We start from the raw sequence: 15,376 nt of genomic DNA, 5'->3' as shown, positions 1-15,376 counted from the left end.
GCATAATTTCACGACACAGTAAAATTCAGTTTTGCTAGCAAAGCGGAGGTTAAACTACCCCCTTTCTAGTCCCGGAATGAGTGCAAGGAGTGTTCGTGCGACACCTCTGCAGGCTGCAGCCAACACACTAATGTGTCGTGACACACAGTTTGGAAAACTCTTTGTGAAACAGCAGCACAAAAATATTTAATTGCAGTATTTAATTGGTTGCAGTCCTAAGAACCTGGAAGGAAGCGGCTGTCTTTTCGAGCCTCTGATTTCAGTTGCGTCTCAGGGAGAGGTCCTTGCTGTGCTCCTTAACCTGCCCCCCTGGCCTTCCTCTCCCCTCCCAGCCCCCCCCCAGCCCACTACCAATGATGACGGCTCTAGACTGTACATCAGGATCTCAAGGCTATTGGATTGCTGTCAAGCTAAGTGCCAGCAATCAGAAGTTCTTGCTCTTCTGTCTTCTGCAATATCTCCCCGATCAATACGGTAATGGAGCGGAGGGGGGGGGAAGCTTGGGGCTGGCGGGGGGGGGGTTGGGGGGAGGGACTGCAGGCCGCTTTGCACACATTTAGCTCCCGTTAAGGGGATATAAAACACCCAGTTATTTCTGGACCAAATCAGCAAAGGGGGGGGGGCGGCAGGAGGACGACAGCAGCTAGGTGGCCCCTCAAAGTCATGCAGCCCCCCAAAGCCAAAAAGACTTCTGCAATCTGGTGGAGTTATAGAATGTTAAAAATGGAGGGATGATCGCCATGAGACCTTTTACCAGCTGAATCCATGAACAGGGCTCAACTGAAACCAGATCAGCTGGATAGCTCAGTTGACTAGACTGTGGTGCTGATAACACCAAGGTTGTAAGTTCGATCCCTGTATGGGACAGCTACGTCTTCCTGCGTTGCAGGGGGTTGGACTAAATGATCCTCAGGGTCCCTTCCCATTCTATGATTCTATAATTCCGGAGGGCTGGATTTGGCTCCGGGCCTGAGCTTCCTCATGCCTGACATAAACACACAAATATACACATCACTACTGACACACTGTCAACTCTGGTCAGATAGGTGTTGCAGGATTTTATTTTTTTAACAACCTGTCAAACCTGTTTGGCCAGCCTGCCTCTTCCAACTAATAATAATAATAATAATAATAATAATAATAATAATAATAATAGTAATAATAATAATTTTGTTATTTATATGCTGCCCATTGGACTGGGTTTCTCCAGCCACTCTGGGTGGCTCCCAACAAAATAGGAAAAACATAATAAAATATTTGACCATTAAAAACTTCCCTGTATGGGGCTGCCTTTAGATGTCTTCTAAAAGATATATACCGTATTTTTCGCTCTATGAGACGCACCAGACCACAAGACGCACCTAGTTTTTGGAGGAGGAAAACAAGAAAAAAAATATTCTGAATCTCAGAAGCCAGAACAGCAAGAGGGATCGCTATGCAGTGAAAGCAGCAATCCCTCTTGTTTTTCTGGCTTCTGGGATAGCTGCGCAGCCTGCATTCGCCCCATAAGATGCACACACATTTCCCCTTACTTTTTAGGAGGGAAAAAGTGAGTCTTATAGAGCAAAAAATACGGTAATTATTCATCTCCTTGACAACTGATGGGAGGGTGTTCCACAGGGCGGGTGCCGCCACCGAGAAGGCCCTCTGCCTGGTTCCCTTAACCTCACTTCTCGCAGTGAGGGAATCGCCAGAAAACCTTCGGAGCTGGACCTCAGAGTCCGGGCTGAATGATGGGTGTGGAGACGCTCCTTCAGGTTTACAGGGCCAAGGCCATTCAGAGCTTTAAAGGTCAGCAACAATACTCTGAACTGTGCTCAGAAACGTACTGGGAGCCAATGTAGACCTTTAGGACTGGTGTTATATGGTCTCGGCGGCCGCTCCCAGTCTCCAGTTTGGCACCTACATTCTAGGTTAGTTATAGTTAGTTTCTGATTCATCTTGAAAGGTAGCCACAGGTAGAGTCCACTGAATTCTCCAAAAACACTGCTGTGTCCTCTTCCAGCCTGCATTCCTGCAGCCAGGATACAGTTAAGCTTGCACACACACACGCACACACACAAACACAATTAGCATGTATACCTGTTGTCAGTTCTGCATGATGCATGGGGCGAAGGGCAAGGTGGGGGGCCGCGATGCTGAGAAAGGAAGAAGGGTCTGTTTCATCATAGCCCGGATACGACAGGTAGCTTAACTATGATGAATGGCTGGGCCAGACTAGCCACCGCCTTGAAGTCTTTGCGAAGGGAGAGAGAAATCAGTGGATACAGAGATTCACTGTCACAATTAATAAACCTCTCCCGGGGGGCGAGGCTCCTCTGTTAAGGCTCATGCCGGCATCTAGGGAACCTCTCTGCAAGGCCCTGCGTGCTTCAGCGATGCGTCCAAACTTACGGGAGACGGGAGGGCTGTCAACTTTTTAAGCCGCCTGCTGCATCTCTGCAGGTGGAAGTATTTAAAGAAAGCCTCTCCTGCTAATTTCTGCAGTTCGAGCTGTGCTTAAAAGCACAGGAGCAGGCCAGGCTGCTTTTGCCCGTTCGGACTGGAATTTCCCTGATGGAGGCCAGGATTTCCTGGGTTTAACAGCTATCAGTGGCTGCTTGCCGTGACGCCCACGTCCTGCTCCTTCCCAGTCCGAAGTGGAGATATTGGGCATCGAACTTGGGACCCGTTGCAGGAAAAGGAAGCGCGTAACCCCCAAACTGCAGCGTAAGAACATAAGAAGAGGTTTTCTGGATCAGGCCTATGGTCCAGCAGTTCCAGCATCATCTTCTCTCAGGGGCGAACCAGATGCTTGTGTGGAACCTGCAAGTAGGATTCGAACACAAGATCCTCTCTCCTCTTGTGGTTTCCAGCAGTCAGCATTCAGAAGCATCACTGCCTCTGGATGAAGTGAATATTGCTTTTATATAGCAAACAGATGAAGAATCGGAAGTTCTTTCTGAATCTTAGTTTTCTAACTTTCTCTTTTAACTTCTTCTTATTCTTCTCTCTCTCTCTTCCCCCTTTTTGTGTTTCTATTGTAGCTAGATAAAAGTCTTGGTTTGATTATTAAAAGGGGGAAAGATATTAAGCTTTGTATTTTTCTCTAAAAACCTGAACAGAATTTATTTTTAAAAAAGGAAGCATTGTGGCTAGTAGCCTTTGAAAGCCTCCTCCACGAAGCCGTCCAATTTGTAAAGCGATCCTAGTTGGACGTCATTTCTACCACCTGAGGCAGGGAGTTCCACAGTTTATTTATTACTGTTATTATTTTATTACATTTCTATACTGCCCTTCATTCGAGGATCCTAGGGCAGCTTACAATATAAAATTGTAACTTTGTGCCGTGTGAATATTTTGTAGTCTCGCTTCCCCTTTGCCTGTTGATGGGCCTGACAATCACTTTCTGGACCAGCAAAAGAAGCAGTTTATTTGCACCCCACCCCCTAATTAACTTATTGAATTCCTTCCAATGAAATGTGCTTAATCGCAATGAACATTGGGTTGACACCTGCAGAACTGGCATTAAGGCACCTGCTTAAATCTCACCTGATGGGTGATCTAGCCATACCTGATATCTTAAGCTGATCTACTGATTCACAATGCATTTTTTTGTTTTACAAACATAATTTTACAGCTGATTTCATTCTAACATATAGGTCTCTGAATGAAACAACTAGGGCAGACTTTGCAAAGCTGGTGTTTGCTCAGATGTTTTGGACTACAGCCGTGCTGTCTGAGGCTGATGGGCATTGTAGTCTAAAAAATATCAGGAGTGCACCAGGTTAGCAAAGGTTGAACATGCGGTCACTATCACTTGCATAGTTTAGAGTATAGGCGAGTAACAGGTGGCATGACAAAATTATGCTTAGCATGGGCAGAGTGGATGGAGAAAAATATTTCTTCCTCTCTCTTGTAATGTTAGGACAAGAGAGGACCCTTGTACCTACGGGACCGCCTCTCCCGGTATGCCCCGCGGAGGACCTTACGGTCCATAAATAGCAACACCCTAGAGGTCCTGGACCCTAAGGAAATCAGATTAGCCTCAACCAGAGCCAGGGCCTTTTCAACCACCCTGGTGGAACGCTCTGTCTCATGAGACCAGGGCCCTGCAGGATCTGATTTCTTTCTGAAGGGCCTGTGAGACAGACTCGTTCCACCTGGCCTTTGGCTTGGAATCAACTTGATCCCCTTCCCCTCTTTCCTTTTTCCTTTCTCATTCTGTGATGGAACTCCTACTTGGGGACTTCCCTGGCTTTTTTCTGGCCCACGTAGGACCAGTCTGGATAGTTGGCCTTGGTGAAGACTTGATGTTTTCATCCCCCAAAAGTTTTAGATTTGAGTTTCTACTGAAATGAGGCTGTATTTCAATGTTGTATTTTAATAATGTTTTTAAGCTGTATTTTAATCAATTGTTTTTATACCTGGTGTTAGCCGCCCTGAGCCCAGTCTTGGCTGGGGAGGGCAGGGTATAAATAAAATATATTATTATTATTAAACTACGGAACTCCTTGCCACAGGAGTGACGGCTTTTAAAAAGGTCTGGACAAATTCCTGGAGGAGAGGACTATCGATGGCCAACCAGCCAGGATAGCTACGCTTTTCCTGCACTTCCGAACACCAGTTGCTGGAAACCACGGGGGGGGGGGGGAGTGCATTTGAGTTTGAATCCAGGTTGTGGCTTTTCCCTGGGTTGGCAACTGTGAGAAAAGGATGCCTTCTTATGTACTTACACGCCTGGCTTAGAAGCACTCACAAACACCTCAATTCTTAAGTGGAGGATGTTGGAGAAGATGGACTACTGGTCCCAAGCTGCAGAGCAATTCCGACACCCCCGTACACAGAATCCAGTTCCCCAGCGTGCCAAGGCCACGGAAGCAGCGCTGCGCCATGCGCTCCGGCACCAAAGGGAGGCCTGCGCGCAGGAACGTGGCCGCAGCAGTGATTGCAGCGTCCCTGTCAGCCCATGATGAATGGCTCCAATTTGGAGGCCGGTTCTCGCTGTCACTCTCCACCCGAAGGCCCTCCCTCTCACCGCCAGCTGTTCTCTGCCCAGAGGCATTAGCCACGCTTTGGCGAGGACAGCCGGAGCGCGTGGAACAAAGGAGCAACCTGTCTCCAGCAAGCGCAAGACTAATCGAGGGGTCTGCGTGCCGGTTGTGTCGGGGAGGTGCGCGGGGCTTGCTTACGCACGCTACTGATGCACTCCCAGTCTGATGATGTGGGTCTCTCATTGCTCCAGTGCCAGAAGGTGGGGAAATGCGTGGTCCCCAGAATCGGCTGGGCTGTAGGAAGCCCAGACCCACACGGCCCAGCACTCTGCTTCCGAGAGAGGACAGGGAAGCAGAGCGTCAGGGAGCAGACCATCGCCCTCTTCTCTGGTGACTAGGAGTGGCCGCCGGGACCACATAACACCGGTCCTATGAGATCTGCATTGGCTCCCAGTATGTTTCCGAGCACAATTCAAAGTGTTGGTGCTGGCCTTTAAAGCCCTAAACGGCCTCGGTCCTGTATACCTGAAGGAGCATCTCCACCCCCATCATTCAGCCCGGACACTGAGATCCAGCTCCGAGAGCCTTCTGGCGGTTCCCTCACTGCGAGAAGTGAGGTTACAGGGAACCAGGCAGAGGGCCTTCTCGGTGGTGGCACCCGCCCTGTGGAATGCCCTCCCACCAGATGTCAAGGAAATAAGTAGCTATCTTATCTTTAAAAGACATCTGAAGGCAGCCCTGTTTAGGGAAGTTTTAGATATTTAATGCTGCATTGTTTTTAACACTCACTTGGAAGCTGCCCAGAGTGGCTGGGAAAGCTCAGGCAGATGGGCGGGGTATAAATAATAAATTATTATTATATTATATTTGTGTCGGGACCTGGTTCTTGGTGGCGCACAGAGGCTCCCTTTTGGCTTGGAGCCCTCGGCAGACCTTCTCTCCACGAACTCCCCTAGCCTCCGAACATCGTGGGTTGCGATTCGGCGCTTCTGTGCATGTGTGACCGCCGAAACCCGGACGTAACCCGTTCTGGTACTTCCAGGTTTCGGCGGTCCGCAACCCAAAAAAACGCAACCTGAAGCGGCTGTAACCCGAGGTATGACTATACACTTGAATGCCTTGTGAGATTCCCTACCTTGGGCAAACGTTCAGGGTCTCCGGGGTGTCGCGGGATCACCTTCTGCAAGCGCAGGAAGCCGTAGTCGATGGTTGGCTCATTCAAGGCTGCAGGCGGAAAGAGTGAGCAGGTTAGAATCCAGTGAATTGGGGTCGTTGTTGAGAGACAGAGCGGCCAGAACGGTGTGGCTTCTCCCGTAAATTTGTGCATTTCTAAGCTGAACTTCAGATACCAAATCCCGTTCACAGAGGGCTTTCCTCTAGACAGTGTTATCTCCAGACATATTCTAAACCTATTTTAAAGTCATCCCTTCCTCCTGTGGGCGGGAGTTCCATATCTTAACTACACGCTAGGCAAAGGAATCGTTCTTTTAGTCTGTGCTGAAACTCTTGGCTTTCAGCCCCATATGCTGTCCACCAAGCCCCAGTGTCACAAGAAGGGGAGAAAAAAAACCTCCCTCTTCACTTTCCCTCTCAAAAAAGGTACTTCTTCACATCTTTCATTTTATTTAAAGCATCTTCACCCTTTAACAGAAAAAAGAGGATTCCTTGTAGTCTAAATGATGCCACACAAAAGGAAAAGGAATGAGGAGGGAGGAGGAAAAATGGCAAACAGGCGCTAGTTCTTAGTTACGTAGTTCCTGTAATGACCAGCTGGAACAGAAAGAATTCAAGGAGAGGAAGCGAGTTGAAATGGTGGAGGGAGCAGGGCCTCTGAGTACCAGTTGCTGGAAATCGCAGGAGGGGAGAGAACTCTTGTGGGTTTCCATTTGGGGCATGGCAGGGGGTTGGACTAGATGACCCTTGGGACCCCTTCCAAATCTACGATTCTAACCCCCTCCAAATGTAGGAATAAAGGTAAAGGGACCCCTGACCATTAGGTCCAGTCGTGACCGACTCTGGGGTTGCGGCGCTCATCTCGCTTTATTGGCCGAGGGAGCCGGCGTACAGCTTCCGGGTCATGTGGCCAGCATGACTAAGCCACTTCTGGCGAACCAGAGCAGCACACGGAAAAGCTGTTTACCTTCCCACCAGAGCGGTACCTATTTATCTACTTGCACTTTTGACGTGCTTTCAAACTGCTAGGTTGGCAGGAGCAGGGACTGAGCAACGGGAGCTCACCCCGTTGCGGGGATTCGAACCGCCGACCTTCTGCTCAGCAAGTCCTAGGCTCTGTGATTTAACCCACAGCACCACCCATGTCCCGATAATGTAGGAATAGCCTACGGCAAAAGTTCCAAAAGCACACCTTCAACCTGTCCTCACACAAGATGCCTTCTGGGACAATACCAGTGCTAAGGAACAGCAAGAATCTGCCCACAAGAACATAAGGAGAACGTTGCTGGGACAGGCCAAGGGGCCACCTGGTCTAGCCTCTCACGGTGGCTTGTGGGACTCCCGTTATCAGGATTCGAACACAAGAGCCCTCTGGGATCCAGAGGAATTGCTGCCTCCCACCTTGGAGGCACAGAAATAGCCATCACTGGCCCTCACCTTCAGGAGCCAGGCAAAAACATCCCTTTTTCCCCCAGGCCTTTGACTAATTAAACCATCTATGGCCTTTTAATCTCTCTCTCTCTCTCTGTATGTGGTGGTGGAATTTGAATTTGTATCTCTGGCATGTATCTATGTGTTTTTATATTGCAACCAGCCCTGTGATCCTCGGAGAAAGAGAGGCAGAGAAATTGAACAAATAACAACATTGATATGAATAATCATAAATGATCTCTTCTCCCCCCTTTCCGCTCTCCTCCTCTTTCGCCCCCCCCCCAATCTCCAAGGCACAGAGAATCAGGGATTCCACCACCCTCCAATAACCTGTCTATCACCCAGAAGGCGCATACTCCCCCCTCCCTCCCCCCTCCCCCTTTAAACCTCCTCCCTCTGAGATTGGCGCGCTTCATTACTGAACCAAGATGAAGATAGATTGCCTGATTTAGCGTAAACATATGCTGCAATTCCAGTTCTGGGCAGCGTTCGTGCAGGAGTAATTGGTATTGATTTTCTCCCTGCTCCCCCCGCCCCCACCCCTGGAAGGCCTTTCACAGGCCAGAGCACACGGGATTACCCATGCAACGAGGGGGGTAGGTGGGTGGGACGACACACACACACAGAGATGCGGTCACAGGGTTGTGCTTTTGGGGACAGGGGAAGACGGGCCGAGATGGGGTCTTGACAGCTCTACCGTTCTGAATTCCACACATGGGCTCAGATGTGTGAAGGGCGGGCCAGAGCACATGCTCCCATTGTCCCACAGGTGGGGGGTACTTCATATGCTTGGCCCCGCCATTGGGGGACCAGTATAATGAAATAATAATAATAATAATAATAATAATAATAATAATAATAATAATAATTTATTATTTATACCCCGCCCATCTGGCTGGGTTTCCCCAGCCACTCTGGGCGGCTTCCAACAGAATATTAAAATACAATAACCTATTAAACATTAATCTTCCCTAAACAGGGCCGCCTTCAGATGTCTTCTAAAAGTCTGGTAGTTGTTCTCTTTGACATCTGGTGGGAGGGCGTTCCACAGGGTGGGTGCCACTACCGAGAAGGCCCTCTGCCTGGTTCCCTGTAACTTGGCTTCTCTCAGCGAGGGAACCGCTAGATGGCCCTTGGCAATGGACCTCAGTGTCCGGGCTGAATGATGGGGATGGAGACGCTCCTTTAGGTATCCTGGGCCGAGGCCATTTAGGGCTTTGAAGGTCAGCACCAACACTTTGAATTGTGCTCGGTAACGTACTGGGAGCGAATGTAGGTCTTTCAAGACCGGTGTGATATGGTCTCAGCAGCCGCTCCCAGTCACCAGTCTAGCTGCCGCATTCTAGTTGTAGTTTTCGAGTCACCTTCAAAGGTAGCCCCACGTAGAGTGCATTGCAATAGTCCAAGCGAGAGATAACCAGAGCATGCACCACTCTGGCAAGACAGTCCGCGGGCAGGTAGGGTCTCATCCTGCGTGCCAGATGGAGCTGGGAGACAGCTGCCCTGGACACAGAATTGACCTCCATCTCCATGGACAGCTGTGAGTCCAGAATGATTTGCAGGCTGCGCACCTGGTCCTTCAGGGGCACAGTTACCCCATTCAGGACCAGAGAGTCCTCCACACCTGTCCGCCCCCTGTCCCCCCAAAACAATACTTCTGTCTTGTCAGGATTCAACCTCAATCTGTTTGCTAAAAAGAGCCTGCTGTATCAGGACAATGGGCTGTTAGCCCAGCATCCTGCTCTCACAGCGGCCAGCCAAGTGCCTTTTTTGAGAACCCACAAGCAGGATTCGAACACAAGAGCCACTCGACCTTCCTGCGGTTTCCAGAAACTGGTATTCAGAAGCATCGCTGCCTCCGACTGTGGAGGCAGACCATAGCCATAGCGGCTAGTAGTCGACCCCAACCCTCTCCTCCTCCATGAATTTGTCTAATCCTCTTTTAAAGCCCCCAGGGTGAGTGCCCATCTCTGCCTCCTGTGGCAGAGAGTTCCATAGTTCAACCATGCAAAGACAGATTTTCTTTGATCTCTCCCGAAGTTGCACTGACCACTGGCTGCAAATTCAGGGGGATCAGATGAGTGCCATCATTTCACAGCAAAGCCAGGAGTTCCAAAGGCCACGAGGACCGTGAGCTGTCTGAAAAGTCACTACCCGATGCCCCTTGCACAACCTCCCCACAGAAGAAGACTGCCCCAACTCTCACCAGTGTAAACAAAGCGTCCTGGCGCTCCTTTGCAGAACTGCTTCGATTTGTAGGAGAGGGTCACTTCCACCACTCCAGGAATGTGCCTTGGCGGAGTCTGCACACGGATTGCGTGCGGCGTGATGAGCTGTTAAGAGAGGTGGGCAGACATATAAAAGCAGAACAAGAGCCAATGGCAAATTGAGACCAGCATCCTGTTCTCACAGATCATTGAAATTGCAATACATTATTGTCACTTGTACAACTTGTATACAGTGAGATTACACGAGCACCCCCAACCCAGCTCTCTTAGTCTTAATTCCCCTCGTTTACTGACGCACATCCACCAAACCCGAAAGTCAGTTGCCCTGTTGTTATCTTTTCATTCAGCAGCCTAACAGCCCACGGATAGAAGCTGTTCTTTACCCTGTTGGTGCAACTAATCCTGGGTGGGATGCGGGTGGCGCTGTGGGTTAAACCACAGAGCCTAGGACTTGCCGATCAGAAGGTCGGCGGTTCGAATCCCCGCGACGGGGTGAGCTCCCGTTGCTCGGTCCCTGCTCCTGCCAACCTAGCAGTTCACAAGCACGTCAAAGTGCAAGTAGATAAATAGGTACCACTCTGGCGGGAAAATAAATGGTGTTTCTGTGCACTCCTCTGGTTTCGCCAGAAGCGGCTTAGTCCTGCTGGCCACATGACCTGGAAGCTGTACGCCGAGGGCAGGAGATAAGAAAGTGCCGGCCAGGGTGTGAGTCATCCCTGAGAATTTTCCTCACTCTCCTAATGCAACGTTCTTCTGCTATTTCATCCCGCAGATTCACGCGTCAGCCCATAATATCTTGTGCTGTTTTCACCACCCTCATTCCGGTGGCCCCTTCCTGAACTTTTACGGAGCTCTGGGGCTGCCGTTGGGGAGCCAGAGGCCATTGAGCCTGAATTCCACGGACCCCAGAAACACCTCCCAGAGCACTGTCAGGCCAGAATCGGGACCCTCATGCGCACCTTTCCCTGAGGAACCCAATGTCCCCAATAGGACCTTGCCTATCCAGCAGGTCAGGGCGGGCAGGAGACTATGGAAAGGAGGAGGAGGAGATGACCATTGCAGTGGGTTGGACTAGATGATCCTTAGGTCCTTCCAACGATTCTATGATTCTATCTCCAGGCCAGAAGGCTGGCCCTTTAGGAGCTATCCACAAGGCGGCAGGCCTGTAGCTGAGCAGAAGAGCATCTGCCTTGGGTTCAAGTCCCCAGAGATCCCTGCTTGCAACCCTGGTGAACTACAGCTGCCAGTCCGAAAAGACAATACTAGACCTGGTGGGTCACACAGTGGTCTGACTCTGGATAAATCAGCATGCTTCCTTCCCCTGTGGGATCCGGCACCAGACTAGAACACCCTTCCTTTTCATTAGTTAAGTTGCCAACCACATCTGTGCAACCAGACGCAGAGGCCTCTCTATGCTGCAAACCTCCATTGTTTTGCTGCCAGCTTGAACTGTCATGGCTCCCTGCAAAGCACCCTGGGAGCTGCAGTTTGGCAAGGCTGCTCGCAAATCTCTGGTTTTTTAGGGGGGAACGATTGGCAAACCAAGTTTCAAGTCCTCAGTGTGCACATAAAAAGAAATCGTTACTTAGGGGAACTGAATTTAATTCTAAATTATATTCCGAAAATGTGGGAGATTTCAAGGGGTCAATAAATAAATAAATGGATGTGCCGTGCTATATTAGAAGCAAATAAACTTGTTTAGATGAATTGGAAGAGCCGCAAAAAGATTCAATTGAGCACATGGATTATGGACAGATTAGCTACATATGAACAAATTGCGTGTCGACGCAAAATAAGAATGGATAAATATGAAGAAATCTGGAACGAATATTTAAGCGATAAGGTGGACAGTTGTGGGAAGTAGAGGGAGGAGAGAGAGGTGGGGAAATATTGTTTAAAAAGATGTAGTCGTAGGTATATCAGTGCATTTAAATCCGACTTGTCAAATTGTGTTATTATGGTTTTTGTTGTATGTGTCTTTTGCGGTTGATGTTTGTATTGAAAAGATGATTAAACAAATTAAAAAAAGAAGTTCTCAGCGTGCACCTGGAGACTCACCTCGCTCCACACCAACATGGTGCCAAAGACCACCTGCAGCCCGTCAAAGAAGTTGTCCCCGATGACGATGACGGTGGCGCCGCCCGTCGTCCAGCCTTCGCTGGGGCTGATGGCTTTGATGCAGGGGGTGGCAGCTTCAGGCAGGGAGGGGGGAGAGACAAGGCGGAGAGTCAGCAACTGGGGTGAGCGGAAGAAGAGGAGGTGCAGATCACCGTAAGAAGGGAAAGTGGGCAGTGATGTGGGGCGCAGAGGAGGGCAAAGGGGATGGCAGTGCATATCGGAGGGATGGAAAAATAGGCAATGAAGGGGGTTGGAGTAGATGGCCTTCGGGGGGCCCTTCCAACTCTACAGTTCTCTGATTCCAGGCTTCCGAGCCGATGAGGATTCTAGAGAACCATAGGCTATGACAGCCCCAAGAGAAAGGTGGTCCTTCTTCATAGAATCGTTGGAAGGCATGCAAAGGGCTATGTAGTCCAACCCCAAATCATTTGCCCACAATAGTGCACAGAAAATAATAATAATAATAATAATAATAATAATAATAATAATAATAATAATAATAATAATAATACTACAGTGGTACCTCTGGATGCGAACGGGATCCGTTCTGGAGCCCCGTTTGCATCCTGAAGCGAACACAACCTGCGCCTGCACATGTCACGATTCGCCACTTCCGCACATGCGCGTGACGTCGTTTTGAGCGACTGCGCATGCGCAAGTGGCGATACCCGAAAGTAACACGCTCCATTACTTCCAGGTCGCCGTAGAGTGCAACCCGAAAATCCTTAACCTGAAGCTACTTCAACCTGAGGTATGACTGTAATAATAATAATAATAATAATAATAATAATAATAATAATTTAAACCCTGCCCATCTGGCCAGGTTTCCCCAGCCACTCTGGGCGGCTTCCAACAAAACTTTAAAATAAAATAGCTGTTGTTGTCATCCGTCTGTCTTGAGAGTCAATAGAGTGTGCCTTCAGGGGTGGAGTCAAACCACTGTATTAGCAGTACCAAAGGGTACTGCGCACGTCTGGGCAGCATGCATGGGGGACCTGGGCTGCCCAGACGACAAGACCCACCTCTCGGCCTCACCGATGGGGTCCAATGAAAAGCAGAGTGATATGTTAGGCACCAGCTTGCCGGAAGGAGGCGTACAAGGCGCCACAGAAAATAATATATGGAGATGAGCAGTGATCGTTGCAACACATCAATGTACAACTGCGAGATTCTTTCGTAAACCTAGAATCTGTGATAAGGTCTGGCTATGATAAGATCTGACGCCTGAGTTTGCCACTGCGCTGCTGCAACACAGACCTTCAGAGGGGTCCAGCCTTCTTGCCCGCCTCCCATGCTTGGAGTTGTTGTGCACAAACATGTTATCAGACACCGCCAGGACATGGCCGTCCACATTGACTGTCGTCGACACCACAACCTAAAGGGGAAGAGAGATTAGGGGTTTGCCAAGGAGGAGAAGGAGACATCTAGACTCCCAGCAAAACAGCAATTTCCTGGTCCTCAGAAGGTAGAAAAACAGGCTAGACAACCATCGGGGTCATTCCATCAGCGAGAGGGTACTATCCAGGAGTATAGGGCGATGTCTGCCCCTGTCCCGCCCCGCCGAGCATCTCTGATGCAATTTGTCACAGCCAGATTTGCCCCTTGATGCCTTTCAGCTGCTTGGCTGCACATTCTCTGCACAAAGAAATAAGGTGGAAGGCCAGCTGCCAATTTGCACACTGGCAGGTGCGCAGCCTGGGGTCATTTTGGACTCACAGCTGTCCATGGAGGCGCAGGTCAACTCTGTGTCCAGGGCAGCTGTCTACCAGCTCCATCAGGTACGCAGGCTGAGACCCTCCCTGCCCGCAGACTGTCTCACCAGAGTGGTGCATGCTCTGGTTATCTCCCGCATGGACTACTGCAATGCGCTCTCCGTGGGGCTACCTTTGAAACCACAACTAATCTTCTGGGGCTACCCAGAAACCACAACTAATCCAGGATGTGGCAGCCAGACTGGGGACTGGGAGTGGCCGCCGAGACAATATAACACAGGTCCTGAAAGTTCTATATTGGCTTGCAGGACATTTCCGAGCACAATTCAAAGTGTTGGTGCTGACTTTGAAAGCCCTAAATGGCCTCAACCCAGTATACCTGAAGGAGCATCTCTGCCCCCATTGCTCAGTTTGGACACTGAGGTCCAGCGCCGAGGGCCTTCTGACAGTTCCCTCACTGCAAGAAGCTAGAGAACCAGACAGAGGGCCTTCTTGGTAGTGGCACCCGCCCTGTGGAGTGCCCTCCCATCAGATGTCAAGGAGATAACCAACTATCTGACTTTTAGAAGACATCTGAAGGCAGCCTTGTACAAGGAAACTGTTTTTTTAAATGTTTTATTATGTTTTTATATGTGTTGGAAGCCGCCCAGAGTGGCTTGGGCAATGCAACCAGATGGGCGGGGTATAAATGATAAATTATTATTATTATTATTATTATTATTATTATTATTATTATTATTATTATTATTTCTCTGATGAGTTTCTTTAAAGAAGTTTTAAAATGTCCATCGGGTTATTGCACAGGTATGAGTGGAATCACACATAAACTGTGTTTCTGCAGGGGAATAGAGAATCTAGGACATTTTAAAGTCATCTGGGGGGGATTTTTTTACTTCCTATGCTTCGGACGTAAGATGCTCAACATGCAATATCCACGCCAGCTTGGGAAATATAGACGCCTGGGTTTATATTTCTTTTTCCTGCTATTTGTTGTGTGTTTGCTTGCTTGCTGTATATGGCGTGATGCAATACCCCGCTAGCACACTTTGGGTCTGTGAATAATGCCAGCCTCACGCAAGGAAAGGGGAGCCCAGAGACCTCAGAAGGACCCAGTGGGGCCACGCTGTCTGTGGGGGCAAGAAGGGGCTCCCTGGGCCTCAACCGGCTCTGGCTGGCTGGCTGGGGGGCTTCATCATCAGGTTCCTCTCCTAACGATATGGTAATTGTGACATTTTTACATGATTAGCAGCCATTCCAATTTGCATAGCGCGGGTGCCTGGGAGCGAAAGCACACCCACCTTGATGAGGGAAGGAGAAGGAGCAGCAGCAGACGCCACCGCCGCTACGGGCGAGAGGCGAGTGCGAACCACGCTTGGTAGCAGAGGTAGATTTAGGCAAGTGAGACCGACTCGCTCGCACTGGGTGCCGAGCCCAGAGGGCACCACGGGGGGAATTGCAACGATGACAAACAACGATTAAATACAATAAACTCTGCTTATAGAGATGGGAGACACAGAGGCAGGCCAACAAACGAACGTGTTTGCATTAGGGGATGTCCTGAAGTAGAGGACATCTTGCGCTGCCCCTTATATAATGAAGCAAGAGAAAGATTTTTAGCACCTATAATGACAAGGTCCCCTGACCAGAACCCGTCTGACATGATTTTATATCTCCTCGCAGAAATAGATAAGTATGTGACCTGGCGTGTAGCACTCTTTGCAACTGCCGCTACAAAAATTAG

At 49.5% G+C, this 15,376-nt stretch overlaps 1 protein-coding gene across 3 annotated transcripts in view; it reads right to left on the bottom strand.

Moving 5' to 3' along the window:
• LOC310685789 (transcription factor COE1-like) overlaps positions 1–15,376 on the bottom strand; it is a 96,598-nt gene that overhangs the window by 19,459 nt on the left and 61,763 nt on the right. For all 3 annotated transcript variants that reach the window (XM_083458721.1, XM_083458722.1, XM_083458723.1), the window contains 4 exons: positions 13,181–13,298; positions 11,864–11,997; positions 9,784–9,910; positions 6,109–6,197 (listed from right to left, as the gene is read on the bottom strand). In XM_083458721.1, the coding sequence (XP_083314847.1) occupies positions 6,109–6,197; positions 9,784–9,910; positions 11,864–11,997; positions 13,181–13,298 (468 nt within the window). The remainder of the gene's footprint in view (positions 1–6,108; positions 6,198–9,783; positions 9,911–11,863; positions 11,998–13,180; positions 13,299–15,376) is intronic.

This window comes from Podarcis liolepis (assembly GCF_965112155.1).
Source record: "Podarcis liolepis genome assembly, chromosome: 9".
NCBI classification, from domain to species: domain Eukaryota; kingdom Metazoa; phylum Chordata; class Lepidosauria; order Squamata; family Lacertidae; genus Podarcis; species Podarcis liolepis.
Note: the sequence above shows the minus strand (reverse complement) of the source record. Positions and strands in the feature narration are given on the sequence as shown.